Source organism: Stigmatopora argus, chromosome 14 (assembly GCF_051989625.1).
Source record: "Stigmatopora argus isolate UIUO_Sarg chromosome 14, RoL_Sarg_1.0, whole genome shotgun sequence".
Classification (NCBI taxonomy): Eukaryota; Metazoa; Chordata; class Actinopteri; order Syngnathiformes; family Syngnathidae; genus Stigmatopora; species Stigmatopora argus.
Window position 1 is genome coordinate 13,366,122 of NC_135400.1, and position 27,766 is coordinate 13,393,887.

The following is a 27,766-nucleotide window of genomic DNA, read 5'->3' on the forward strand; positions in this document are numbered from 1 at the left end:
GAACAGAAGACAAGAATTCACCATGATTGGTTATCTTTATGCCATCGACAGCACTAAGCGTCCAATCTATTTTAGTGAGTGCATTGCAAGGGTTAAAAAAGTCTATTTGTGCACAAAAGGGTTGAATTTAAATGTTTTTTTTTTAATTTACAATTAAAACAAGACAAGAATTCAACACGATTGCTTATCTTTATGCCATTGACAGCACTAAGCATCCAATCTATTTTAGTGAATGCATTGCAAGGGTTAAAACAGTCAATTTGTGCACAAATGGGTTAAATTTAAATGTTTTTTTTTACATTTACAATTAACAGAAGACAAGAATGCCCCCAGAGATGTGTACTACTGTGTGCAATGTTGAAGCAATTAGAACGCAAACCTCCAGCAGAGGGTAATTACCTGAGGATGTTGATGTCTACGCGTCCGTCCTGACTTCCAATTGTCTCCCACTGAGGAACCAAACATGTAATAAGTGTTAATCAGGCCAGTGCTGACCTTGTGGACATCTCTATCACTTTAAAAGACTCATCTAGTAAGAGCTACAATGAATGTGGCCTTTCAAACACTCCACTGTGACCATGTGGCTAGCAATCAAACCAAATGAAATCACCTGGTCAGCTTGGAAAAATAAATAAATAAATAAATAAAAAGTATTTACAACAACAACCATCTTTATTTCTTAAAATAGGATAAAGGAAATTTGTTATCAATAATAAAAAGGTACAAAACAAAACAAATGGAAAGAATACACAAGAATATGCTTGCGGATTTAAACAGGATTTAAAACTGGCATATTGCTGGTCATTCCAATACAGGGGGGCTTGATATCCTTTGAAACAATGGGAGATGATGGAAAAAAATGCTTTAAATGCAGGCAACACGGCTTCCACAACATTCGCCAATAAATAAGGCACTCTTGAGTGAGCCTAAAAGGATTGTCTTGGAAATTAGGTCAAGCAATATTCACATTTGATATGGTGCATAAATACTTATTAAATCAACTCTGATCTTTGAATACAAACAGTGGCATCCATTACTAAAATGAGGAAAAATCTTGATGTTATTTACGCAAATGTGACCCCAACAGAAAAGCACTTTGTCGCTAAGTGAGAGTCACTCAGACATACTTTTTTCCTGCGCCATTTTGAACCCTTTCCCTTCCCCGTGACCGTTTCCGTGTGCTGGACGCCGACTTTGCCGCACAAACACATTCGCACGATGCAGTCCACACAGATATTTGCAGGTGGCCCATGACCGTGGACCACTACTTATCTCCCTGGGAACCCTGCAAAAGCATCCTTGCAAACTGGAAAGAGCATAAAATGTGAACAAGATAAAAACATGGCAAAAAAGTGGGATGTCAGGTCCTTTTTTTGGCACCAGGATTGTTGGTTAAACTAACACCTGCAAGGAGATCATGGGAAAAGACAAAAAAAAAATGTCTTCACTCTTGTCGTCCAGGACATGGCGAAAGTCATTGAAAGGACACATTAGACCGTCACTAATTCTCAGGCTTTTTTTGCTTCTAACTCACCACTATGGGAAGGCTTCGAGGTTTTTTTTAACAAATAAGGGCGTGGAGGATCAGGTGGTTTCTACATCTCGTGGGCAGTTAAATGATGTTCGGGGACGCCGTTGGCTTGGGTTACCGCCGTGTTGTTCTCGTTGAGGCGCCTCACGCGGTACATTTCGTAGTGGATGCTGCTGGTGATGTCCTTTATGTTCTGCATATGGGTTCTGGGAAGGTAAACAAACGTGTGTATGTGGGTAAGAATGTGACGTAGAAGTGGAGGGAGGGTTGACGGTATGGAAAATTTGCTGACCTGATAAGGAGATCCCGTAAAAAGGCAAACTCGCAGTGAGCTGTGTTTTCAACTGATAAAGAGAAGACAAGATTAAAAATATGTCAGTTATGATAGGCGCCCATAACTAAAAAAGTGAATAAGATGCAATCAAATAACATTTGTGTATACAAGGTTTGTGTAGTTTCCATTTGGATGTTGCAATTTTACAAATATATTAATATAAAACCAAGTGTACTTTTTAAGATTGTGTAGCTTTCTTAACAAGTACACATCTTAATAACAACTTGAAAAACTGAAAAAATCATTTTTAAATGAATCCAACAAACATAAATGGACTTTTAAAATAGGGCTACGTTGCAAATTATTTTTGGGCAAAATTGCATACAAAAAATATTTTGAAAAGCGAGTTTTCTCATTAAATTAATCTGCTAATTTAATTTATATGGCACCTCTATGTAGAGATAAGGACGCATGTATGGACACAGCAGGAAATGAAACTTCCTTTATGAGACACTGCCTCTTGTCTGGAATGATAATATAATTAAGTACACAAGTTAAAATTGCTGTTAAACAGCAAAACTATTATTAACTTATTGACGACAGCATCGTTGCTTGTGTGCAGGAAATGGCATTGTCTTATAAAACGATCAAATATTTCTTTCAGATTATCTTTTCCTTCTATCACAACTATATTGGAGTAGAATATAGTAAAACAGAAGTACCTCCAAATAAGAATAGGAACTAACATTTTTTTGCATTAATGTGCTTCACGGTACACAAATGAAGTTTATCCATGTTTAATGACCCAAAAAAAAAGAGGACATAATATAAAATTGTACCTTCAATTGTTCCCCATTTAGTTTTTCTTCCCAGCAACCTCCTGCCATTGACTTGGTATTCCTGATCGCTGCCCACAACAGCAAAAGGGATCATTTCCTGCCAAACGGAAAAATAAATAAGGCCACTTGCACAATTTGGGGTGAGGCACAAAAAAATTCATCTCCTCACCCTGATCTTCTCGTTGATCATTCTGTCCTCGGCGTCTTCGTCAAACTCTTTCTGAGGGTAGATGTTGATCCCGTTGGTAAACAGCTCTTCCCTGATCTGCTCGAGTCCAACAATAACAAAACACCAGTTAAGAAAAAGCAGTGGTCTGAAATTAATGAGCGCTTTGCTTAAGCAAACGAATTAGTGAAGCATTGAATCATAAAAAAAGGGCTATATTACACAGATGGTTCAGCTTTAAGGAAGAATATGATGGTTTTAGCCTCTTGTTGTCGTTACCTTCTGTTTAAAGAAGTCCCTCTCCTCTAGGGTGAGTGTATCCGCTTTAGCAATAACTGGAACTATATTGACAACCTTACTCAGACGCCTCATGAACTCCACATCCAGAGGCCGCAGACTGTGTAGAAATGGCAAACAAGAACATTCGTGGTAAGAAAACAAAAGAACTGGCTTTGCAGTACACAAACGCTCCGCCAGAGGTCAGATGCATTCATGACCTACTTTTTTTCTCTTGTAATGCTTTGTGCAAGTTTGGAGAATTGAGACACGTTAAGGTGCTGCCACAGTTCTGGCTAATAACCCACCCACCCACACACATTGCCGTTCCCCCCACACGCGACTAAAACGAAGCCACAAAACCGCATATAATAGTTCGACTAGTGCAGGGGGTGTCTATCAATCATGTGGCTCTAGAGCCGGATGCGGCTCCCGGCCAAAATTAATAGGACTGTATGCTTCATCATATTTTCTATATTCCGTAGCTCTTTGTCTTGTTTTTATTCTCTCGTAAAAAAAAACATTCAAATTCATCAGGGCCCATTATAAACAAATAAATTATGTATTATGTTTCGCAAGGGGAAGAAAGTGTTATGGTGAATAATATGGTTTTAATTGTGTGTGTTTTGGCAGGTCACTATGTGGTCTAGCTATTTGAATCCTACAGTTAAAATTTTTTTGCTCTTTGTGTCTAACTTTGCCACCCGGAGTCTAGCGTAACATTTGACAACCCACATTTTGCAAAGCTCATATGTGGTATATAACTAAACAAAAAAATGGCAAGACTGAGCGCCATCAAACCAATTTATTCTGCGATCAAAACCAGATGCGTCTTGCTACAAAGGCATCCGGAAAGCAAAACGTTGCGATTTGCTGCTGCAGGGCCTGGCGAGCCTTTCTTCTGGGATATGTCACTAAATACCGAGAGGAAATCTGTGTGTGCTCAAAAGGAACGCTGATGTTTCACGCTAATTTAAATAAAAAATGCTGACGCTCGGGCAGAGCTCCAGGCGCGTAGGTTGTATTGTGCGTCTGGGTTTTCATGTCTAAAACATGCGTGAACGTGTTTTTTTTTGCTTGGAATGTGCCCTTACCAGTGTCCGGTGGGTGGGATGAAATATATGCAGCAATGGACTCTGGAGTCGGGGATCCTCTTCTTCCTGTTAATGTTTATCTCCTCCTGCAGGTACGCCTCGTATTGGTCGTTAATAAATTTCATGATGGGCTGCCAGCTGGTCAATGGAGGGGAACAGCAGGATGGTGGGAAAAGGAAGCAAAGATGGGTATGGTACCAATCATAGCAAGAACTTGCAGTACTGCCGATGTAACGTAAAGAGTTCAAATGTACCAGTTCTCATTGTTTATCTGGTCTCCAAAGCCAGGTGTGTCAATAACGGTCAGCTTCATTCTCACTCCCTTTTCCTCAATATCTGCACAAAAACAAAGCAAGGTCAGTCGCGTAGTGCTACATTTTCTGCGACTAAGAATACATTAAGTGTCAAATAAGCAATGGAGGAAGAGACCATACCGTGACTGACAGATTTAATTTCAATTGTCTTGGGGATCTTTTCCTGGGAAGTTGCCATGACAGATTTGCGACTAACTTTTGATTTGAACAACGTGTTCATCAGAGTGGATTTGCCCAGGCCACTCTGTCCTATAAAAAATGACAACACAGTGGAAATAGAATGAGTTTCAAAAAGGAATGCCACAAAAAAAGAAAAAAGAAAAAGGGTATTCCCTTTCTAAAGTAAACAAGTTGAAACCTTCACGGTAAGGAAATTGCAATCTTGCATGATGTTGCTTCAGACAGTAGGAAATTCAAAGCACTCGTGCTTTTAGTGCACGTGATTACCGCGTGATCACAGTAATGATGCGACTGAAGCGTTACATCAAGTCTGCCGTGTCTGAATGTTGATTAGCGTTCATTTTAAGAACCCCAATTTTCTGTCAGCGCTTGATTAGAGAGAAAAATATCATGGCTCATCATAAAAGCCTACTCTAAGAGCAAAACTGACATTTAAAAGGATTACCATGCTCAGACGTACGTTAGAACTAATTGTTCCGAATTCTGAATAGGACTGTTTTTTTTCTGACAAGCCAAATATTTAACAGTTAAGCCTTTACTCGTGTCATCAAGCTGTCTTACCCACAACCATGATGTTCAGCTCGAATCCCTGCTTCATGGCCTTCCTCCTCATTTGTTCCAAGATGGCGTCGATGCCCACGTAACTGAAGTCCATGACTGGGGCCGTGGGTCTGTCGCCGCACGGCGGCATCGCGTCAGGCACACCCAGGTCGGTCATGGCGCTGCCGCTGTAGCTAGAAATCAGCTCTGACCCTGATACGACGGGGCAGACAAGAGAGGTGTTCAGAGATATCTTGACGTGGGGTCGGGGGTGAATTGAATTTGGCAAAAGGTTCGTTAGATAAAAAGGCAGTAACCGGGGATTGAGTCGAGTTTTTGATGTTCAATTGCCCATGTTGAAATTTGGGAAAACTAAACAGATAAGCATACCTGTCAACCTCTGCCGATAACTGCCCTTATAAATGATTAGGATTCCCCTTACAAACCCCCCAAAAACCTTACAAACACCGTACGACTCGTACCGATAACTGCCCTTATAAATGATTATGATTCCCCTTACAAACCCCCCAAAAACCTTACAAACACCGTACGACTCGTATGAGTCGTACGGTGTTTGTAAGGTTTTTTGGGGGTTTGTAAGGGGAATCATAATCATTTATAAGGGCAGTTATCGGCAGAGGTTGACAGGTATGGATAAGATTGTCAAGCATCCGCAAAAAAACACATTTTCAGAGTCTACGTCTAAATATAGCAACTCCCCCCCAGATCCTCAAACCCAAGTCTTGCTACTGTCCCTTGAGGTCAAAGTGGAAAGGAAATTACCGAGACGGAAACCCGAGACGTATACTGGCGCATACTATCACAGCCTGGCCTCCTTATCACGCTGAGCCGCCCCGTAGGCACACACGTCTGAGCAAAGAAGGATTTATCAGTCGCTAGATTCCAGTGAGGCACACGTCCTCGTCCCAGTCTGTTTTGGGACTGCCTCCCCTGCGACAGCGCAACAAACCGCTCAATTCTCCATCACTCGGGGAGTTTACATCAACGGTAGTGCACGAGGGTCAGAGCACTTCAATCTTGGCACCGCATTGATGACAAAAAAAAAGGTAGGGAGTCAAATGAGGCTGCTGTGGAAAATTGAGGGAGAATTCAAGATCAACAATAGTCTTTTATGAGGTCTTCCTTTGTGTGTCTGCCACTTCAATGGTGGAAGGAGCTTTTCATGGCCCCCCCAATACCACTTCCATATCCTGTTCCAACAACAGTCGCTCAGCAATTTATTGTGACTGACTTTCTACCCTCCTCCTCTGTGCCACACCTCTTGCATTCCGGTCCTGTCTTTCAAGTGCAGATAAACCTAAAGACTACTACAAAAAGGGCCTTCCTCCAGACATACATACTATATATAAAATTGTATTCACATACAGACTACTGAGGGACTGTGCGGGTCATCTTGAAAGAGTGATTCTGCAGAAGGTCCCCACCTTGTGGACTCCCTGTGTGTGGCTCCAGTTTTTTTTACCTAGGTCTACAATGTCTTCTGTGTCTGTGCTTGCTACTGTCTTACTATTGCAACCAAGGAATACGGGATGAAATAAAGTTCTAATCTAATCTAACCCCACCACAGAATGGAATGCCCTCTTCTTTAACTGTAACTTTGAGCTTTGATGGCTGTGATGTCAGATGGTTACAAAAACAATGTTTTTTTTTTTTTTACTTCCTTCAAACTTTCTCTCTTAGGGAGCTACCATTATGTTGTATTTAATCTGTGATGGTCCACTATAGTTGCATCTGCATCCCTTCTTCTTTTAACAGCTGTTTAATGAAAAGGAGGATGAATAGCTGCATTTTTTAAAGCAAAAATGTAAGATAATCTTAAAATAAACAAAAAACAAACACAAAACAGATGTAAACAAATGATAGGTTGTTAATTCAGTGTTTTAATGATTCTTTCCTAGCACTAATATTGATAGTGTGGCCACATAATCATTTTGAATGTGTGATTTGGATTAAGATTAAAAGCATTTAGTCATAGTATTATATTTTCTCCCCTCCAAATACTGTCATCTGCCTTACACCAATTATAGCTTCTTCTTTTTTTACTCGCATATAACTTCATTGTCATCCCACTCAGCTTCAGTTTCTGTAGGGATTTCCCCTGTGTCATATTCAGTTATAGGATGACATGTTTCCTTTGTTTCCATTATAAAACAACAGAATAATAACAGTTGAGAAAAATAGAATGAGTCATCGGCAATGCTGTTTTCAATTAGAGCCACCAAAGAATTTTGCTTGCAGCAGTATTGGGTTGCCTTGCATTTTGCAAATAGTCGTCTTCTGCACCGCAAAAGGATTCTGTGTGTGGGGGGGGGATCCAACTGTTGTTCAGAGGCTAAACGATGGATAAAGAAATGAAATGGAAAAGAGCCTTTGAGCACAGGGGTATTAAAGATTTTTTTTAAAAGGTCAAATATGAATGTGGAAAACAGAGTAGAAGTAAATAACCAGCATACAAATATTTATTTTCCATTGCAAAGTCCTGTAAAAACAAAGAAATAGGAAAGGGGTCTCTGTATATTTAGTGCTAATGTGGTAAAAGTCACTAAGCAATGTACCAGCTCCCCAACGTGTTCATCTTGACAGCGATTGGTGAGCAGATCAAAGGTTGTGTTCCCACTTTAGAGCTAACGTGAGTCATGTTGAGTGAGTTATTTCCTCTGGTGGCTAACAGCTGGTTGACCTCTTCCACAAAATACATCGGAAAGGAGAACATGAGACAAAAGAAAACATGCAACACTCGCGTCAGGATTCAAATCAGACAAGAATTCTTCAACTCCCTTGATAAGTTATCTTAGGAGCTGATTATACTCAGCATGGCTGCTTTGCACAAATCTTTCAAATAGGGGTGGTCGAGGTGTCCCCTCCAATGCAGAGCCATTTAAAAGAGTGGACAAAGCCACTTTCACGGGTCGTTTAGATCTTTGCCCTGCACTAAAATGTTTTTTATGAGCTCTTTTTCTAAACATTGTCTCCTTTTGTCCTTTATTTATATTCCCAGGCCGGACAAAAAAGCCCTGGTCTCATCTTAACATGGCTAAATGTGTTTGGATTGAGCAAATATGCGGGTGGCGCCTTTTCCAGTGAATCTGGAACCTGCTTCTGCAAGCCAGCATCAAACACAACTGAAAAAAATATCACACTGTGGTTGACAGTTTAGTTATGACAAATTGAAAACTAGCAAATTGGGCAAAATCTAGTGTATGCCTGTTCTGTTTTGATTATTCCTGGTCCTTTTGGTTCATTTTCCATTCACTTTCTCTGGTCTAAATCAATATCTTCCCCATTCCAAGTAACCCAAGTTGCACGAAACAACCCCCCCACCACCTTCAAAAATGCCACAGGCTGCTTTTGTTGGCCATAAGAATGTAAACAGGAAGGTTTGGTCTGTGGTCAAACAAGTGATAAGCGAATAAAGAAGCACAAATAAACAAAACATAGCAGCAGCCATTGAATACAGTACGTTGATAAGTAACGGTCATCGGATTGTGGTTATCGAGGTACTGCGTGCCTGGTATTTTTAACAACGCCGTGCCAAAGTTGTATCCATGACAACTTCTATCATATCGGAGAAGCGTGTTGATAAATGCTTGACAAAAAGGACATGCGTAGTCTGTCAATTTAGAGTTCCAAAGGAATGCATTGTGCGAGCTGTGGTCTTCTCCGTCTCGAGAACTGAGTACACGAACTCATCACCAATAGTCATCATTTTTCCATTTCACCATTATTCGTATAACTCAAGGGTAGGGAACCTATGGCTCGGGAGCCACATGTGGCTCTTTTGATGGGTGCATCTGGCTCTTTGCTAACCTGTGAGCTAAAATATGGAAATCGCTGTTGACAGAACTGAGATATTACATTTAGAACTGCTTTAATCTTCCTTTTTTTGCAGTAGACTCTTCTGGAATGCACCCTCTCATTGATTAGCAACAGCATAAGAATCTTTTAAAAAATATTCAGTTTTTTCCACTTTAAAAGTGGTGAAATTACAAAAAAAAATTGAAAAGGCACTCGTTTACATGTACCGTATTTTCACAATTATAAGGCGCACCGCATTATAAGGCGCACCCTCAATGAATGACACATTTTAATTTTTTTTCCATATATAAAGCACACTGGATTATAAGGTGCCCTGTCTATTTTAGAGAAAATTTAAGACTTTTAAGTGCGCCTTATAGTAGTGAAAATACGGTATGTATTTTGACTTTTAAATTCGTAGTATGGCTCACAAGGAATAACATTTGAAAATATGAATTGTTTGTGGCTCTCTTCGTCAAAAAGGTTCCTGACCCCTGGTATAACTCATCAATGTAGAGTTTCAGTTAGGTCAGAAATAATATGGCCGACAAAATTCCGCACACGCGTTGCTGCAACTGATCGTGAATGCTACGTTTTAGAAAAAGATCCTAACGGGATTTAAGCCAATGGCTAAGAATCCCTTCAAAAGTATTCCCCGCTGCCTTGACAAAGTCACAAAAGAATAAGTAATCTAGCCATTTAAGCAAAGTCACTAACTCACTCGAACTGTAAGGGCGATTTCATTGACCTGTAGTGAGCCAGAGTGGAAAGGTCAAAGAGTATCAGTTGAATGGTTGACTGACAACAAGTGCTGGAGCCACTTGGAATCTAACCTCTGTCCTAGTACATTCCAACAGTTCTTACAGGCACTCGTAAAAAAATAAACTAAAAAAAGTCCTTTTTGTTAATCATGATTCACTAACATATTCATCAAAATCAAATCAACCATTTGCTATTATACTGTACTTAAAAAAAACATCACTATCTTACTTAATTGACCTTATCGCAACCCCTGCCCAACAGGTGATGACATTGAAATACAGATAAGCCTAACAATCCAGGGGTCAATAGGTCACGCAGGTCAGACACTGAATTTTGTGGAGTTACGATCCGTTTTAGGAGCGTCTCACATGTCAGCGTGGGCTGATACAGCACAGGCGTACACAAAAGGCTCACAAGATACACAAGGTAACGATGACCTTTTCAGAGTCGCCATCAAACATTGGTGAAAGGCCGGCGTCTGTTCTCGCCTGCCAGTGCACCGGGGCGCCCTTCAACAGCTCTGCGTGTCCGCAAGAATGTGTGCTGCTGCATGCAGGCTTGGAAAGCAAACCGGAGAATGGGGACTTTTTTTTTTAAATAAAGAGTGAATAATGCTTACTATTTTACATCACTTGATTATCAGACAAGTCTGCCAATGGGGCAACTTGATGCAAAAAAAATGAAGTTTAAAAACAATTCTGTTCCAAGTATTACTTCCTTGGCTGCAAAACAGCCATGTTCATCACCAAGAAAAAATGCAGTTTTGTGTGGGCAAGCAGTAATAATAAAGATTGAATACTTGATTCCTTGTATGACTAGTAATTAAAAATGCATTAACTTTAACATTAAAATTGATGAAGATTGTCTTCTAGCAAGAGATTGCACTATTTGACAGTGACTTAATGTTGAGAAAATATACTACATATTTTTGTGTAAAGGCACCAACTCTTCCAACACAATTAAAAAAAAATATTCTGCAAGATTGAAAGCTATGAAAAAAAAATTGAAACATGTTTCAATGTTCTGACTGACACATATACACGCACACACACGGCTCAGCACACACCCCTATTCTGCTATGAGCATTTGATAAGTGATCTGGTAATAGATCACCATGAGAACCGCACGTAGCTAATACTACAAGCACAATAGAATCCTTCTGTCCTCATGCAGACGCTTCCACAAAACACACACATTTACAAGACAGAATTACGCAAACCCTGAGATAGTCACAACGGACACTAAACCGCCCCAAAATGTCCATGCGCTGATAACATTCCTGCATGTTAAGCCTGATATCAGCTCAATTTTTTTTTAAACTTCATCATCTGAGCTAATCTAAGTAACAAAAGCCACACTTAGTGACGTGCAGATGACTTACCGTACAGTGTGTGTAGTGAGTGTGATAGCGTTGTCCCAGGCTGTAGTGCAACGTGCTTGTAAGCGAGGCCGAACTCTTTGCCTCTGAAAGCGCCCCTGCTGGCCCCGCCCACCCTGGCTTGTCATGTGAACTGGGACTCGAAAGCAACAGGAGACACCCACTTTTTCCTAAGCCCCCAATCCTCGAAGGACAAACTTGAACTGGGTAGGATCAAAGACCTTTTAAAAAGGAGTACTATCTTGGATTTCCTGATGGGCAAACCGGTAGAGAAAGTGGATGGATTAACAGACTGCAGTTTCGGACTCTCTCGGGTAGAATTTACAACCCAATTGTCCGAGCTCTGAAGTGCCGTCCCAGGCCTCAACATTCATCAAACGTCCTCCATTCCTTTCACGTCAAAATACTTTGAATCAAAGTGCAAACTTTGAATGCAACGACAAATGAACGATGTAACGCTTAACTAACTTCAACACCTTTGAAACGTTCAATATCAATAATTCAAAGCGCACAAAATGTAATCAAACAGCTTTTGATTTGTGTAGCAGTTGTGAATTCTGCTGAGAAAAAAAAAAACACCAATCGACAGATCATTTCAAAGCAATCCAGACAAAGGCAACCGCTCATAATAAAGCCCCAATTGGCCTGGAACTGGAACACAAGTCTAAAAAAAAACACACAAAAATACACCAAAGTTACTCGAATGAAAAAAAAAAAGCAAAGGATCATTCCCACTCATGAAATCTACAAGCAAAACAATTACTTTGACTGATTACAGTTCTTATGGCGCTTGCATGCACGTGTTATTAGAGAGGAGAGGAAACAGCTGTCTGCAGCCTGACAGGAAGTGTAATTACGCACTTTTGAAGCACGGCCTTCAATGCAAACATACGGCCACACGAGTACACCAAAGTCCATTACTACATTCTAGCCCTACCATTATTAAAAAAAGCAAGAGTCCATTCCCCAAAAAAATCAAAAAACTAATGTGGCCCAAGCATACATTTCTGGTGGGGTTGGGCAGCTCCGACAAGGTTAAGAACCACTGACCTCGGGACTTGTGGGTGGGGACCTGGTCCGTCCCCCTCTTTTTGAAAAAAAAAAACATGTTAATGACACGCACCATGATGCGTCCTTTGCATCACAGTCCACTGGCGGCTGATAGGTCTCATCTTTGGCAAGGGTGGAGTGAATGGATGAAATAACACTAAAGCGCAAAAAGTGGAGACATTTTGGAGCACAAATGAGGTAGGTTGAGTTCCTCTATCTAATATTTAAGTTCCATTTAACTGCCTTAAGGTCATAGTGTGGTTATGAAATTCAAATGAGCGGGATGCGGGTTAGCATATGAGATACTTTTACAACTTCCCATGTGAAAGATGGGGGAGGCGACCACAGGGAAAAACAAAGTGTGCCATGCCAAAGGGGATTGGAAAGCCACTGCGCGGGATATTTGGAGATATGTATAATAGTCTGTGTGATTGGAAGGTTTTATTTGTGTGTTCATCTGTTTCAAGAAAAACGGATTTACTTCTGAGATTTAGAGGATTAAAAAAACAGCCCAAAAAGGTTCTATTATTATTATTTTTTTAGATGGTGAGAAGCATACTAACTCCTCAAATGCAAAAAAAAAGTTTTAAGAGTGTTCCAACTGCTGCATTGACAATAACACTGCAAACCAAAGTTTTTGAGAAATTCCACAATTGAATAACATGACCTTGGGTAGTACAGACTTTCAAGTCCCAAGGCTACTATAGTATATAAACCATGTTGAGTTCAATTGAGTGGGGAAAGACTGCGTTCTGCTGGTTGTTGGAAGAATTACCACAATAAAAGAACATTTAAAATGTTAAACCTTAACGTTTACGCTTTAAATGTTATTATTGGTATAAGCATTGAACTAATACTGCGACCTTATAGCTCCACACTTTATCAACTGAGTTAAAAAAAATGCATTACAGAAAAAAGAACATTTGAGGTGTTTTAGGAACCACACTGAAACTATTGATTATTTTTCCACTCCCAGTAATAAACAGCGTTATGCTATCCACAAAGATATATCTACACCCTAACCACAACCTAGATCTAAGAAAGTAAAATCCTATTTCACAGCTATTTACAAAAAGTGTTGCAAGGTTTTTTTTGCTCCATCATAAGTATTTATGGTTCATATCATTCAGGGTAATTGTGTTGTTTCCTCGGGGCAGAGTACATAGTCCAAGGTGCCTAAACCCAGAAATGGTTGTGCCATGTACACACACAAAAATGAAATGACGCTAGTTTCCGTGTTTTTGAGAAAGTAAAGTGAAAGTAAACTGTGATGTGGCCAAATGGCAAGTTTCGTTTCCTAAAGGGATATTGAAAGCTTTAAAGCTGCTCACATGCTCACAGACGACAAAGCTCAGAGAGGGACGCAGAAGAGACAACTTCTGAAGGTTTGTCTTTTCTTTTTCAATCAACATTCCAACTACGGCAACATTCTCTTTGGAGTTACAATTCATTTTTAATGACGGGGCTTCGGATTGTTGATGTTTTTGTTGCAGTGAGAGAGCGCGACATAACGACTTTGTTTGGCATAGCTCAGGTTTCCATTCCGTTGCTACGGCTTGTTTCAACCGTTTGACTTTTTCCCGGAGGGCAATTCAAAAATCAAAGCCAACTTAAATGACTTTAGAGCGCAAACAATTCAATTAATAACATTTAAAACATATTTTCAGGATGAAGCTGTCAGGTGGGCTGGCGCTTTGCTGCGCTTCTCTGTTTCTTTCCCTCACTCTCGTCGGCGGTTTCACGAGTCTGAACACCATCAACGATTTGAAAAAGATGGACTTTGCCCGATCGGTTCCCAAACACAGCATACTTCTGCTCCACTGGTTCGCCAACACCGTTGACATCGACAACAACGACGTCATACGACTGACATTTGACCCCAACCTCAGAGATTACGGGTCGCATCACTACGGCAACTACGAGGGGGTTCTGCCGCAACTTCCCGTTGGCAACGTCAGATACCGCTATTACACTGTTGGCAATCTCTACCAGGGCCAAAACGATCTTCCCGGTTACGTCCAAAATCCACCGCGTCATGAGTATCGGGGAAGAAACCGGGACAGGATCATCTTCCGAGTGCGGGAGCAAAACACGGGATGGAGCGCCGGCGAGACGGTAGACGAAGTTTACATCACGCAGCATTACCCAAACTCAAACGAGGGAACGCGTTACGACCCCTCCTACACGTACCGGATCACCACCCACCTCCTGAGGCAACTACGAGAGTTTCCGGTGGAAGAAAATCAAAACTCGTTGACGGAGCTCCGAGAGGACTTTGGAAGCAACATAAGCGATGGGGAACTGCAAAACCTCAAAACCATATGGGGCGAGCTCGCTTGCCTGGGACTGCTGATGTTTATGATCTTGGAGGAAAAATACAAACAACACAACAACGTCACACCCGCGGGGAAAAGGAAAGCACCGCCCCGCCCTAAGCCGCCTCATTGTGTCATCAACCTTCCAGACGAAAGAGACAATGGCCACGTTTCTCCAAGAAGTTTCAGGGAGACATATGTCCAGAATGAGATTCTTCTGGAAGTGACCACTGGGCCTAGTGGAAAAGCTTGGATTCATTGGCGATATATTCCTGAAGAACGGCTAACCCAACCACTGATGGTGCGGCTGTACAAGGACAACAATGCCCAGGAAGCAATGTTTTCCAAGGTCATTAACCGCAGTTATGGCACCGTCAGCACCTCAGTACCACTGAACGTGGGCCTGCAGGCCCGCCTCCATAAAACAAGGGTAAAGTACTGTTTCTTTACAGTAGTGGCTGAGGAGATATGCAGGGGGAATGAGTTTGAGAACCCAGTAAAAGTCAACATATACGGCCACAACGCCACCTTACAACTCTTCGCCAAAGACGGTAAGGTTGGTGCTCGCTTATTTGTGGACAAGATGTTTACAAACTGGAGGTCAGAGTTCAACAAGTCCTGGGTGGCCTTTTACAAAAATGGACAGAAATCTACTCGAGAATATGAATGGTGGCAATGGCAGTGGGCCAAGAAATTTCAACCGGTCACCACAACTGCTAACCAATTCCATGATGTTTATGAGTATCAATCTGGTATGAAGATCGAAGCTGGAGTCCAAGCGAGATTCATTCTCAGGGATGACATTGTTTTAGCTGAAACAAGCTGGAGGTGATCCCAGATTCCGTACATTTATAGCGCCAACAAACACTCATTTTTCACCTGTACAAAATAAAATTGAACAAAAGAAAAAAAAATGGATCAACCAATGAATCATACTTTCAAGGGGGTTCAAAAAAAATGAACCCCTGACTTAAGTTGGACCAAATGTGACATCGTTTGGCCAGCCGGCCCTCCATTGCGACAATCATCTGTGGTACACATTTTCATTTTGTGAATTGGTATGGTGTAAAAAGTAAAAAAAAAAAGAAAAGAATAAAAAAAAAAAAAAAGTTTTGTCTGTCAACATCAATGGCATTGAAAGAGTTTAGGAATATTTGTATAGAATAGAAATGTGAAAGTGTCATATCTCATCTCATGCTTCAGAAACCACTGAAAAAGCAACTGCTGATAGTCTTACGACACTGAATCAAAAGTACCAATAACAACTCTTGTGTTGAGATTTTTTTCAAAAGAGATGGAGCCTTAATTTTTTTTGGGTAAACTGGGCAAGCCGGTACATCACCCACAAAGTCATATGACAATGAGTCATCATTAACTTTGCCGTAATAACCTAGTTATGAAAGCCACTGGCAAACAAAAGCAGATAAAAAATTAGGGCTTTTTGATCTTATTTTTCCATAAGCCTTATTTCAACATGTTTGTTTTGCATGACTGTAGTATTTAAACAATCACGAGACCAAGAAACATAACAAGAAGTTTCTGTTTCAATAACACAGTGTGTAGCCAATACGTGAACAGTACGTGGGACGACAATCTCAGATACTCCAATTTGATTGGCCAAAATAGAACTGGCATTAAAAAAAAAAAAGACTGACGTCTTGCCTACTCTTGCACTGTAAAAAGTGCTCAAAATAGCATCTTATCAAACCAGATCTGAACTACTACACAAGCCAAGGTGAGAACAACAAAAGGACCAAAATATACAAACTCAGATATTATCGCCAGTAAAATAAGATCACTTCCTCTAGAGGCGTTGCGCAAAAACAGAATTTTTTTATTTTTATCTGCTTATCATTTGCCAGCAAAGATCAAACATTTCGTCGCCGGGGCCTATTTTTTGTTTTCCTCCGAAATCAGATATTGTAACGAAACTCAACATTTGAATGTGATCCGGTTAAAATGTGATAAGACTATGAATGAAATGATGAAATATTGCTCATGTTATGTCAGTTTTTCATGCAATGTAGATGTATTTCATAGCATTTAGAGTGAATGTATTCATTCTGCTTGTTGAGGAAAATACAGCAAACACTGAAAAGTGTGTCCTTTCTTTTACTATCACACACAGCCACATGCTTTTCCCACTTTATTTTCCTTTTCCCTTCTCTGACAAACTGTTTTCTTTCCCTTCCCATGCACAACCAAGCAGGAAGTATGATGAGTCAAAGTTTCTGTTTCTATTCTCCCACATAGCCACGTTTCACATATTAAGAAAATCTATTTATACGCTGTTGTCTTCTTCGCTTAATAAACTGAAAGGAACAATGCTTAACAATGTAAAGTGGAGGCGTTAAGGATGTTTTTATGGCTTCCAGATTTGGAATGTAGCGCCTCCTGGCCACAAAACAACGAGTGAGCTACGGCTGTCTGCGAATAGGCCCACGAGGATGAATTATTTAAATAGAGTAAAAGGATAGCATACCTGTCAACCTCTGCCGATAACTGCCCTTATAAATGATTATGATTCCCCTTACAAACCCCCCCAAAACCTTACAAACACCGTACGACTCGTCGTACGGTGTTTGTAAGGTTTTGGGGGGGTTTGTAAGGGGAATCATAATCATTTATAAGGGCAGTTATCGGCAGAGGTTGACAGGTATGGGATAGAAAGGGGAGAAATGAAAGTAAAATCTCTTACGGAAAATGCTTAAGGAAATGTAATGGGTATGCACGCATTCTAAAAATGTATATGCTTGTTTTTCTGATATTCATAAATACATACATATACGAGCCCTGCTCATAAGAATGCAATCTCTACCTATAAATTATTCAAAGGAAAGGAGTGTAGCATCAAAGTGAAAATTTTGTCCAGATGATGGTGCTAAAAAGCAGATGAAATGATACTAAAAATGGCAATATTTATCTACAAAGCAGTGATTATATGGATGAGGGTGATTTTCCAACTTTTCAAAACTCCAGCTCTCCAAAACCAAAAGGAGCAAAATTAAAATATAGTAAATAAAAAGTCAAATATAGTAAGGCAACTTATAGTGTTGAACTAAAATCCCAAAGCAGTGGGTTTAGTTTTGATTTCAAGTTGCTCCTCCCAACAAAATATGCATCAAATTTACGGTTGTCAAGTCGAACTATTTAGTGAAAACCATCATTCAAATCCAGGCGGGATTAATAATTGTGAAACAGCAAAATTCCCTGGCTTGAATATTTATTTTCTTGACTTAATTTCCTGGCGTTGCGGGAGCAGACCTGTGATTCTCATCATCAGCCGCTTGACCTACATTTGTGCTCTCAGCCTTTCTTTTTCTTTCTTTCTCTGTAGTCAGCATATAATAAGTGTTTTGTTCGATTTTGTATTTTACAAAATACTCCTTTTATTAAATAGAAGTGTTAAAACTTCATGGTGACAAGATTTCAGGTGCTTAAATCAGTACTATATTTTTTTATACCAGTATTATATTTACATATACCACCATTTCATTTTAGTTCAAGTGCCTGCCATCAATTGAATTGTATATTATGTGCACATTAAATATAATAACTATATTTTACAAAACAAGGAAAAGTTAAGTCATTTTGATGCCTTTGCATTTTTGTTCCTGTAATTTCTCTAAAAAAATGCAGCAAAAAATCATTTTGACAAGACAGTATCTAAAAGAAATTACAATATTGATGAATGTTTGCATATTTTGACAAATTCAATTGGATCATTGCTTAACCAATGATTGTATCGATGATTTATTGATTTTCATGATGATAGCATATGTGTTCTTTGCTAAAATCCTAAATCCTCCCACAATTCAAATCACCCACAGAACACTGCATTTCAAAATTATTAAATATGTGAACTTTTGGACTTGTTTTTGGATACTTTTAAACTTTTCCAATCGAGCCAATTAGAATTGTACCAATCTAATTGGCTGGATGATTAGCAAGAGTCAATACTGATCAATCTATTGTGTCCTTAAGACATTAATTAGGCTATTTGGTGTCCATATTTGCACTTGTCAGTCAATACAATTATGTTTGACAAGGAGCACAGCATTAAATGTGGTAAAATCAACTAAATTAATTGAATGCACTAAATTGAGCAAAATTTGAGCATATTCCCTCCCGTGTAAAATACTAGTCATCTATAGAAAAGTGGCGGCCCGGGGGCCAAATCTGGCCCGCAGCGTCATTTTGTGTGGCCCGACAAAGTAAATCATGAGTGCCGACTTTCTGTTTTAGGATCAAATTAAAGTGATAGATATAGCTGTATATTATATTTCCTTATTTTCCCCCTTTTGAAATCAATAATTGTAATTTTTTAATCATTTTTTTCAGTTTTTAGTTCAAAAATCATTTTGTAAAATCTAAAAATACATATGGAATATTAATATGGAAAATATTTTTTTAGGTCTATAAAAAACGGAATATTCAGGACTTTTGATCCAGTTCATTTAATCTATTTATAAAAAAAAAAAAAAATCTAAATATTATATCTAAAATGGTCCGGCCCACATGACACCCTTGATCTATAGGAAAACATCATACAAGTGATTTTTAGTTACTCACGTTCTGTGGATCGAGCCGTGGGGGTCTCGGCGACGGTGGGCGACTCCCACTCCAACCTGCTGTCGGCCAGGCAGGGCAGAGGCGCACTGGGTACGGGAGGCGGCAGGTGGTTGTTGTTGTTGTTCTCCGCCGCCACGCCCGGCGCCAAAGCGTCCGCTTGTCTGAAGCTCGGAATCTCCGGCCTGCGGGCCACTTCGGCGGACGGGAGGTCGGCCCTTCTCTGAGGCGGCTCGGGGATTCGAGAGACCGGCGCGGAAGATAGCTGGGCGTCCATCCTCTTGGGAGGCGCGGGCGCCTCGCTCGGCCGTCCCGTGCCAAGTTCTGCCCTCCTGGGATTGGCCGAGCCGTCGGGCGGGGTCATCCGACTTCCCAGGCTCACCTCGGGTCGCTTGAGGCCGAAGCGGGTGATCCCGGCGCTGGGCGAGTTATCGATCTGCTTGGAGGAGACCTCGATGGAGATTTCCGTGCGGCGTGAAGATGCCGCGTCGGGGTGGCGGCCCCCGGGCATATCGATGCGCCTCATGCCGGTTTTGGGGGAACGTGGATTGGACGAGTCGGACGGGGAAGATTTGGCGGAGTAGTAGTCGGAGTTGCGCGAGCTCAGGTCGTAACTCCTCTGGCTGGAAGTCGAGGAGAGCGACGAGCGAATGGGATTGTTGGTCCGACGGGTCAGGGGCGACGGTTGCGTGGTTGAATCCGTCTCCTCCACTTCAAATGAGCGTTTCAGAGCTGGAAAACAACATATTTCTGCTTAGTTTAGCCACAAACAAACAAAAAACTGACATTGGCTCTTTTGTTGCGGAAGCCACGCTGCCAAAAGTATGCAAAAACAAAACAAACATGATTTATAAATGACAATTGGTCTTTAAGGCCCTCTAACAGAGAGAGAATGCATTATCCTTCTGTTTGTCGTGTCATTTTCAGAATAAACAGGCATTTTTTTTCAAAGAAAAACAAGCTTCTTCAGTGGCATATAGAGAAAGAAGACAAATATGCAACTTTAAACTGTGACAGCCACAAGATGCTTCATAATAAGACTGCGTGGAAAATAGACATTTACCCCTAAAGTTTGAAACCCGCACACACAAATCATTATCCAGTTGCAACAAAAGCGTTTTTGCACGCGTTTAAACACACGCAACTCACCTGTCTTGACGCGCTTGACGTAGTTCGATAACATTGTGCGTTGAAATTAGATCGAAAAAATAACAAAGAACGGATACGGAGGAGCGTCAATCAGTCAGTTCAAACATCGAATTTAAGATCCACGTGCATAAATAGAAGAGGAAGACTTGAACACGGAGATTTGACGTGGATGAACACCTGGTTCCTAGTTAGCGCATGCGCAGACGTCACCGCGAGGGCATCTGTCCAGTCTTTAGGGTTTAGAAAAAAATGTTTTGTTTTGGTTATTATAGAGCAGATTGGCAATAGGTGTAATTATGAGTGGATGTTTTAAGCCCCTTAGATTGGAAAAATGTATTTGGTTTAGACAATTTTCAGTGGGATTGAAATCAACAGAATAATAATGAGCTGTTTGTTGTATTTTTTACATTCTCCAGTAGATTAAATCTACAGTTTAGTTACAGTAGGGATTCAGTTCCAGGTGGGGGTCACGTATGTGTGTTTGTTTTCATGATAGTTTAAGAGCAAGTCAAGTGATTATTATCTAACTTGCAGGATGTATTTTTTTTAAATAAAATGGGATTGGGCTGGAATTCTATTGGTACTTGAGTGAATCATCTATCTACTAGAATGCTCTTTAACTCATCCATTACTTGGACATGTATAAAACAACTCGGGCACACTATTTTGAAATCCTCACCGTGTCATTTTTAATAATTTTTCTGATGATGGAACAATTAGGGCATAGCAATAGAGCAACTGCATGATAGAAAAAAATATTCAAGGTCTTCATGCTACTACTGAAGAACTATAGCTAAATTAGTGGAAATAATAGGTAGTCAACAATTTTTTCTCAATTTTTTCAGCTGCGTGCACTTGTTTCATTAGGAATTTTTGAAATGATGAATGCGTTGGCATGAAGCATTGCATTTGAACCCCACTGAAAACTGCTGAAGTCAGAATAACAAACCAACTGTGAAATGAAGAAATGGCAATTTTCTGCAAAAGGTTCAAAAGCAAAACCCCTTATTGTGTCAAGAACATTCTCTCCTTGGCCACCATTTGCGAGAGTGACACCTGGATCACAGCAATCAGTCTCTGTCCTAAATAAATAGCCATTCTACACAGGCATCTGGCCCACTTTTAGGCCCCGGCACCAATATGGGAGAAAAGGCCCTTCCTGGAATACTTGCTGTTTTTCACGGTCTTTCTGTGGCCAATGGTAGTGAGCGAGTGAGTCAGCAGAGAAGCAGCTGGCTCGCAATACTCTCTCCATGCAATGTGTGAATCAAAATCCCAACTTTCCTTGGTAAAATGCTAAATATAGAGTCTCAGAAAATACTTTCACTTGAGTCGTCAATCAAAACTCCCCAAATTACATGCTTTATCAAGCAAATATGTGAACCGGAGTGGCTAATCTTTTAAGAAACTGAAAACTACCTCTTTGGTACTGGTACTTATTCACACGAAGGATTACCAGATTACAGAAATAATGCACGTTAATCATGTAATCACTCCAAAAAATTGACAATATGTGACGAGACTGCATTAGGTGTGTACTGAGATTGTGTGATGTATTTCGCAACTGGGAAAATGGGGATTCAAAACCTTGCTTCCCACTTTGGAGATGTTCTACTGTATACCCTCATTAAAGGCACAATTGTTCACTCACTTTATTTTCTTCTTGATCCAAATCTTACTTTATTCCCGCACTGCCTATCCGTCGATATGCATGTCAGGGCCTGAGGTCATTCGGTAACTTTCAGTCCTCAAGTGGCTTTTGGAAATTGGATACCGGAGAAAAAAGACAAGTTGTTGCCAGGCCGTCTTCTCATATTATTTAATCCATCCGCGACGACAAACCGTTCTTTGTTCGTCAAGTCGTGTCGTTTAACGGTTCACGCTGGCTTTGTTAAGTTCTTGTTTTTTGTCTCGCACATTCGGAGTTTGTTACGCTCTTATTGGAAACAGGCGCAGCCATGTCAAAATGTTCATTATAAACACAAGGCAATATTCGCCTAAAGCAGGGGTAGGGAACCAAAGGCAGGGAACCAAAGGCTCGAGAGCCATATGTGGCTCTGCTCTAATCTGTGAGGGAAAATATGCGTTAACATTACAACTAGGGCCGCTTTAACCATTGTTTTATTTTGTCATTAGATTTTCTGCATGCATATTTATCCATACTCATTGATTAGCAATAGCGTAACAATGTTGTCAAAAGAATCCAGAGACTTTTTGTGTTTTAAAAGTGGTGAAATGACAAAAAAATTGCACACATTTTCATGTATTTTTACTTTTAAATTCAGAGTATGGCCCTTTTAAAATATTAATTATTCATGGTTGTCTCTGTTAAAAAGGTTCCCATCCCCTGGCCTAAAATAGCTTGTGCGGGTTTTCTCCGGGTACTCCGGTTTGCTCCCACATTCCACAAACATGCAGGATAGGTGCGAGCGTGAATGGTTGTCTGTCTCATCGTGCCCTGCGATTGGCTGCCCACAGATTCATAGTCTCCCCTGACTAAGTCTGCTGGGATAGGCCCCAGCACCCCCCGCAACCTTTGTGAAGATAAGCGGTTCAGAAAATGAATGAGTGAATATATTAATGAGGAGAAATGATGATGTCAGTAGATTTTGATGAGTATTCGTCATAGGGCATTGTTCATATGTTCAAAATCAAGCATTTAGATCCACTCAAATTAGTCATTTACTTAGATGTCTATCACCGTTAATGGCATTGAATGGGTCAATTAAAAAGACATCCCATTTAATGACATTTTCAATGAAGGCTATCCCTGGATGAAAAGAAGAAAAAAAACATCCATAGAATAGGCGTCCTGGACAGGAAACGCGTGTTTAGCTGGCAAGTGTAATGTAACGTGATAACACGGATAAGAATGGAGAGAGCAGATGAAGGCTGTCAACGGCATCGCTTACGGAAACATACCTCCTTTTCCTCCCTGGCGGTTTCGCCACAGACGCTGTTATAGATCAATAGTTGACGGCATACTTCTGATGGATCCACTGCAAATATTTCCATCTATGCCTCACCAAATCGTACTTCAACACGCTTATCTTTGTTGAACTCATGTACGGTTTTTTTTCACGATAATAATTCCAAAACAAGGAAACGGTAATAAACAGACTTCCCTCATGGCTGCACCATGTAACATTTCACGTTCAGTTTGCACTTCTATTTTGTACATGGAAGTTTGATGACATATTTATGTTTATTTTGTCTCCGTTGCCAAGTTGAATTTATGCCAATACTTCTGCTTAGCATTAATAACAAACGATTATACTTCTTCATTTTGTAAAAAATGAAGAAGTATAAGTGTTTGAGATTGTCAAACTGCTAGCCAGCCTTTATTTTTGCATCACAAGCCTTTGTAAGTACAAAAAATATTTAGTTTTTTTTTAAATTTCATATCTATTTTTGTTATGCGTTTAATTTACTTTTACTGTATCTAGTCGAAAGCAAAAAGAAGTGAAAGAGGGCGTCAAGTGCGCAAGTTAAGGGTGTTTTCCAGTGGTTATTAGTAACCCAATTGTGCAGATGATGACTCTCCTCTGACACTGAGCATTTGTGTTATAGCCTGGTCAGCCACGACAGAAATCCAGCTCCAGTGGAATTTCCTCTCCCCGAGCCAGCGAGTCTCCCTGGCGGTCCGAAGGAAAACGCAAGGAGGAAAGGGGTCAACTGAGAGAGAGGAGATAAGTGGCAGCTGCATGACTAAAGAAATCAATACAAGCCAGATGTCTGCTTGATAGTTTATCAGAGGTGTGTTTACACTGCGTGCAAAGATCCTGTTTTTAAAATGAACCCATCCTTTAAGAACAACAGGAACAAGATAATGTTAAGTGTATCGGCTAAACGGAAGGCCGAGCAGCTTGGCATCTATTTATTTATTTTTTTGTTGCTATAAAGCCAAAAATCGTTGTTGTAGTAGTGGTAGTGGTGGTGGTGGTGGTGGTGGTGGTGGTGGTGGTAGTGGTGGTGGTAGTGGTGGTGGTAGTAGTAGTAGTAGCAGTGGTAACTGAAGTGGTAGTAGTAGTGGTAGTGGTGGTGGTAGTAGTAGTGGTGGTAGTGGTAGTGGTAGTAGTGGTGGTAGTAGTGGTGGTAGTAGTGGTGGTGGTGGTGGTGGTGGTGGTAGAAGTGGTAGTAGTGGTAGTAGTAGTGGTAGTAGTAGTGGTAGTGGTGGTGGTAGTTGTAGTGGTAGTAGTGGTGGCAGTAGTGGTAGTAGAAGTGGTAGTAGTAGTGGTAGTAGTGGTGGTGGTAGTGGTAGTAGAAGTGGTAGTGGTGGTGATAGTAGTGGTAGTGGTGGTAGTAGTGGTGGTGGTAGTAGTGGTGGTGGTGGTCGTGGTGGTGGTAGTGGTGGTGGTAGTAGTAATGGTAGTAGTAGTAGTGGTGGTAGTGGAGGTGTTAGTAGTAGTGGTAGTAGTGGTAATGGTAGCGGTAGTACTAGTGGTGGTGGTAGTAGTACTAGTAGTTGTAGTAGTAGTAGTAGTAGTAAGAGTAGTAGTAGTGGTGGATTATACTATTACACATCCACTTGATGGAGCTGTACTAGTAGAAGAAGTGGTAGAAGTGGGTTGTGTTATAGATTCACTAGATGAGGATGTAGTAGTAATAGTAGTAGTAGGGGTTTGCGTTATACCTCCACTAGATGGAGCTGTTGTGGTAGTAGTCTGACACGAGTGACATGAATGCATCAACACGCACAAACCCATCCAGGGGAAGTACACACTTCACTGACGAGAATAGTGGCCCATTATGTGTTACACACGGGACTAAAAGCATGATTTCAAACCACATGGCGGACACGCCTCCCCCCAATCGCCCCCTCGTTGTTTTTACCAGAAGGCCGTTTATTTAAAGGCCTAACGAGCCAACGGGAGAGTCGATGTGCATACCGCCAGAAAACTGCCGTTGACAGAAATGCAGCCCTGGACAAGTGCGGATGCGTTTCTTAATGGCTGCCTTGCCATAAAAGAGAGGAGAAAGATTGGCCGGCGGTGTCACCGATGCTATGGTACGATGCTATGGTGCAAGTCCACGTGTTGCTTCACCCGCCAGAATGGACAACAAGAGGGTGAAAGGGCCTGAGGATGGACAAGCTGATGAGAAAGAATGAAAGGATGAAAAGTGGAGGAAGGGTGAGTGTGTGGGTGAGGGGCTGAGTGATGAAAAGGATGAGGAGCCATGACAAGGGAGTGGCTGCAGGCCAGGTGTTCCCTACACTATGATGTATCCAAAGTAAAGAAGGAAAACTGTCGGGGTTTTTTTTAATCCAGTGACGCATATTCTAGTAATACATTTATCATGACTCGCATCCAAAAGAAACCTAAAAGTGTTGAAAGATTGCAAGTCTTCCTCATTTCCAATGGTGCAAGTTTCAAGGGTTTGCATTTTGCATTTCCATTCAGTCTCCTGACAGGAAATCAAACGCTACAAACAATGGACTCCACCTGAACAAATGCTGCTCTCAAACAACTTGACAACATCTGAGATCTGACTTCAAAGACAAAAGAGAACAAAAATAAATAAATAAGCACGAATCCAAACTGCTACATGTCAACAACTATTGAATTTAAATGACTGGTGACAAGTTATGTTGCCTCCTATCACCGCTCAGACCCTCACAAGCAACCAAAAATCAAAACAAAACTACAGCTACATATACACACACTGCATTTCCTTATTAGTACAGTAGTGAAAAGGCCTCTATCATGACATAAAAATCAACCAAACTTTGCGTACAGTATGTATCTAGAGCACGTGTCAAAGTGGCGGCCCGGGGGCCAAATTTGGCCCACCGCATCATTTTGTGTGGCCCGGGAAAGTAAATGATGAGTGCCGACTTTCTGTTTTAGGATCAAATTAAAATGAAGAGTATAGATGTATATTAAATTTCCTGATTTTCCCCCTTTTAAATTAATAATTGTCATTTTTCAATCAATTTTTTTTCTGAGTTTTTAGTTCAAAAATCATTTTGTAAAATATATTTTAAAAAAGCTCAAATAAACATTGTTTTAGATCTATAAAAAACTGAATATACAGGGCTTTTAATCCAGTTCTTTTAATCCATTTATTAAAAAAAATATCTAGATATTATATCTAAAATGGTCCGGCCCACGTGAAATCAAGTTGACGTTAAAGCGGCCCGCGAACCAACCCGAATCTGACACCCTTGATCTAAATGAACGAACAAAAACAGAACGTGTGTTGCCAATATTTGCAACTTGACCTGAGCTTGCCTCACCTAAGCTATACGTTCCCTGTCCCCAAGTTAAGTGTACCACTACATTATCAGTGACTCAAGTCAAAGCCAAGTGACGCATTAACCCACAATAGTCTACATAGTTGAAGAGTTTCTAACCCTTCACAAGGTCAAAATGCCATTTCCACACATTAGTAATCAAGTATTATGGTTACAATAATAAAATAATACACTACTTTTCCATGTACTCGTCTCTTTTTTGGGGTTGTGAGTCATCTTCCCAAGAAGAAAGGCTGATTTCACCCTTTTCTGGCTTTAACAGCATTAACAAACAAGACTTAAGAACACTTTTAGCCTGCATTTTCCCTTCAACCACAACCACAGATGTCAAGAAAGACCTCTCGGTTTTTTTTGTTTTTCTTCCCAGATGGCGTCCAGTCCCAATCAGACATGTGGAAAACATCTAAGACTGCTGTCCTCATAACAGAGGGTTACTACGTAGTTACTGACAAGAGCAAGAAAAGCCGTCGAGAGACAAAAACGACGCAACTAACCTTCAAAGTCTGATATGATCCCCTCCAAATGAGCGTTGACTGTGGAATCAGACATTTTATTTTTTTTGCCAGGAGGGGACGAGTGTGTTTATCATGTGACGGGTTTTCCTTCCAACCAGCAAGGAAACGTCGTCCAGAGGAGCAGTCCAGATTTTAAACAAATCCCAAATTAGGAGTCCGGCACGGGGGAGAAACAACGCGAGGAGGGAGGGTAAGAAAAGAAGTTAAAGTTTCTCTGCTCTCACTCTGTCCACTTTTTTTTTGGACAATTTTTTCAGCCTCCCTTCTACTTCCTCTCCCTCTCTCTCGCTCTCTCTCTCTCGTACTGGTTTCCCTCCCCCTCCTCACGTACATCCATGCTTCCCTCCCACTTCCAGGGCCTGCTTCCTGTGGCCTCAGTCACATGACTAAAAGCTACTCTTGTCCATTGATGGAGCAGATATTGATCGGGAGATCTTCATCAATGACATCAGCTTCTAATACTTGAGGTGACCAAAGGTCATTTTCAGCAAACGTGGTGTCGACCAATCACATCTTCTTTCGTTCTTGGAAATGTTCTTCCGCAATCGGGTGCTATTTTCATGTACCGTTGATGGCAACGATAATTCGTTGACGGTGATAGTCGTCTAATCCATTTTGATACGTGTACTTGAAGTAGAACTACTTCCAGAGTTGATGTAGTTGGAATGAAGCGATACTGAAGATGAAGACTTTAATGCAGGGGTGTCAGACTCGGGTTGGTTGAGTAGAAGTGCAGCTTATT

At 40.8% G+C, this 27,766-nt stretch overlaps 2 protein-coding genes across 9 annotated transcripts in view; one reads left to right on the top strand and one right to left on the bottom strand.

Moving 5' to 3' along the window:
* Positions 1-364: 364 nt before the first annotated feature.
* The window catches only part of LOC144088209 (septin-9-like), a 41,024-nt gene continuing 13,622 nt past the window's right edge, over positions 365-27,766 (bottom strand). For 2 of the 6 annotated variants that reach the window (XM_077618522.1, XM_077618525.1), the window contains 10 exons: positions 19,108-19,836; positions 5,236-5,427; positions 4,615-4,743; positions 4,435-4,516; positions 4,181-4,318; positions 3,090-3,207; positions 2,814-2,909; positions 2,645-2,741; positions 1,824-1,875; positions 654-1,737 (listed from right to left, as the gene is read on the bottom strand). In XM_077618522.1, coding sequence (XP_077474648.1) covers positions 1,596-1,737; positions 1,824-1,875; positions 2,645-2,741; positions 2,814-2,909; positions 3,090-3,207; positions 4,181-4,318; positions 4,435-4,516; positions 4,615-4,743; positions 5,236-5,427; positions 19,108-19,836 — 1,775 coding nt within the window. In that variant the 3' untranslated portion in view covers positions 654-1,595. Of the gene's footprint in view, positions 450-653; positions 1,738-1,823; positions 1,876-2,644; positions 2,742-2,813; positions 2,910-3,089; positions 3,208-4,180; positions 4,319-4,434; positions 4,517-4,614; positions 4,744-5,235; positions 5,428-11,173; positions 11,301-19,107; positions 19,837-20,253; positions 20,452-27,003; positions 27,289-27,766 lie in introns of those variants that run through there. The other 4 variants (XR_013304831.1, XM_077618523.1, XM_077618524.1 and 1 more) reach the window with 4 other exon arrangements.
* On the top strand, positions 12,312-27,755 carry LOC144088211 (uncharacterized). 3 transcript variants are annotated; one of them, XR_013304832.1, is made up of 4 exons: positions 12,344-12,418; positions 23,824-24,009; positions 26,877-27,214; positions 27,381-27,755. XR_013304832.1 is itself a non-coding variant. In XM_077618527.1 (2 exons), exons 1-2 carry the CDS (start codon positions 12,363-12,365, stop codon positions 15,365-15,367), a joined length of 1,536 nt encoding a protein of 511 aa, XP_077474653.1. In that variant the 5' UTR covers positions 12,312-12,362; the 3' UTR covers positions 15,368-16,371. The 3 variants fall into 3 exon arrangements, 2 of the variants coding, with proteins under 2 accessions (XP_077474653.1, XP_077474654.1); XM_077618527.1 differs by lacking the exons at positions 23,824-24,009; positions 26,877-27,214; positions 27,381-27,755 and adding an exon at positions 13,888-16,371 and having other exon boundaries at positions 12,312-12,418; XM_077618528.1 differs by lacking the exons at positions 12,344-12,418; positions 23,824-24,009; positions 26,877-27,214; positions 27,381-27,755 and adding exons at positions 13,273-13,605; positions 13,888-16,371.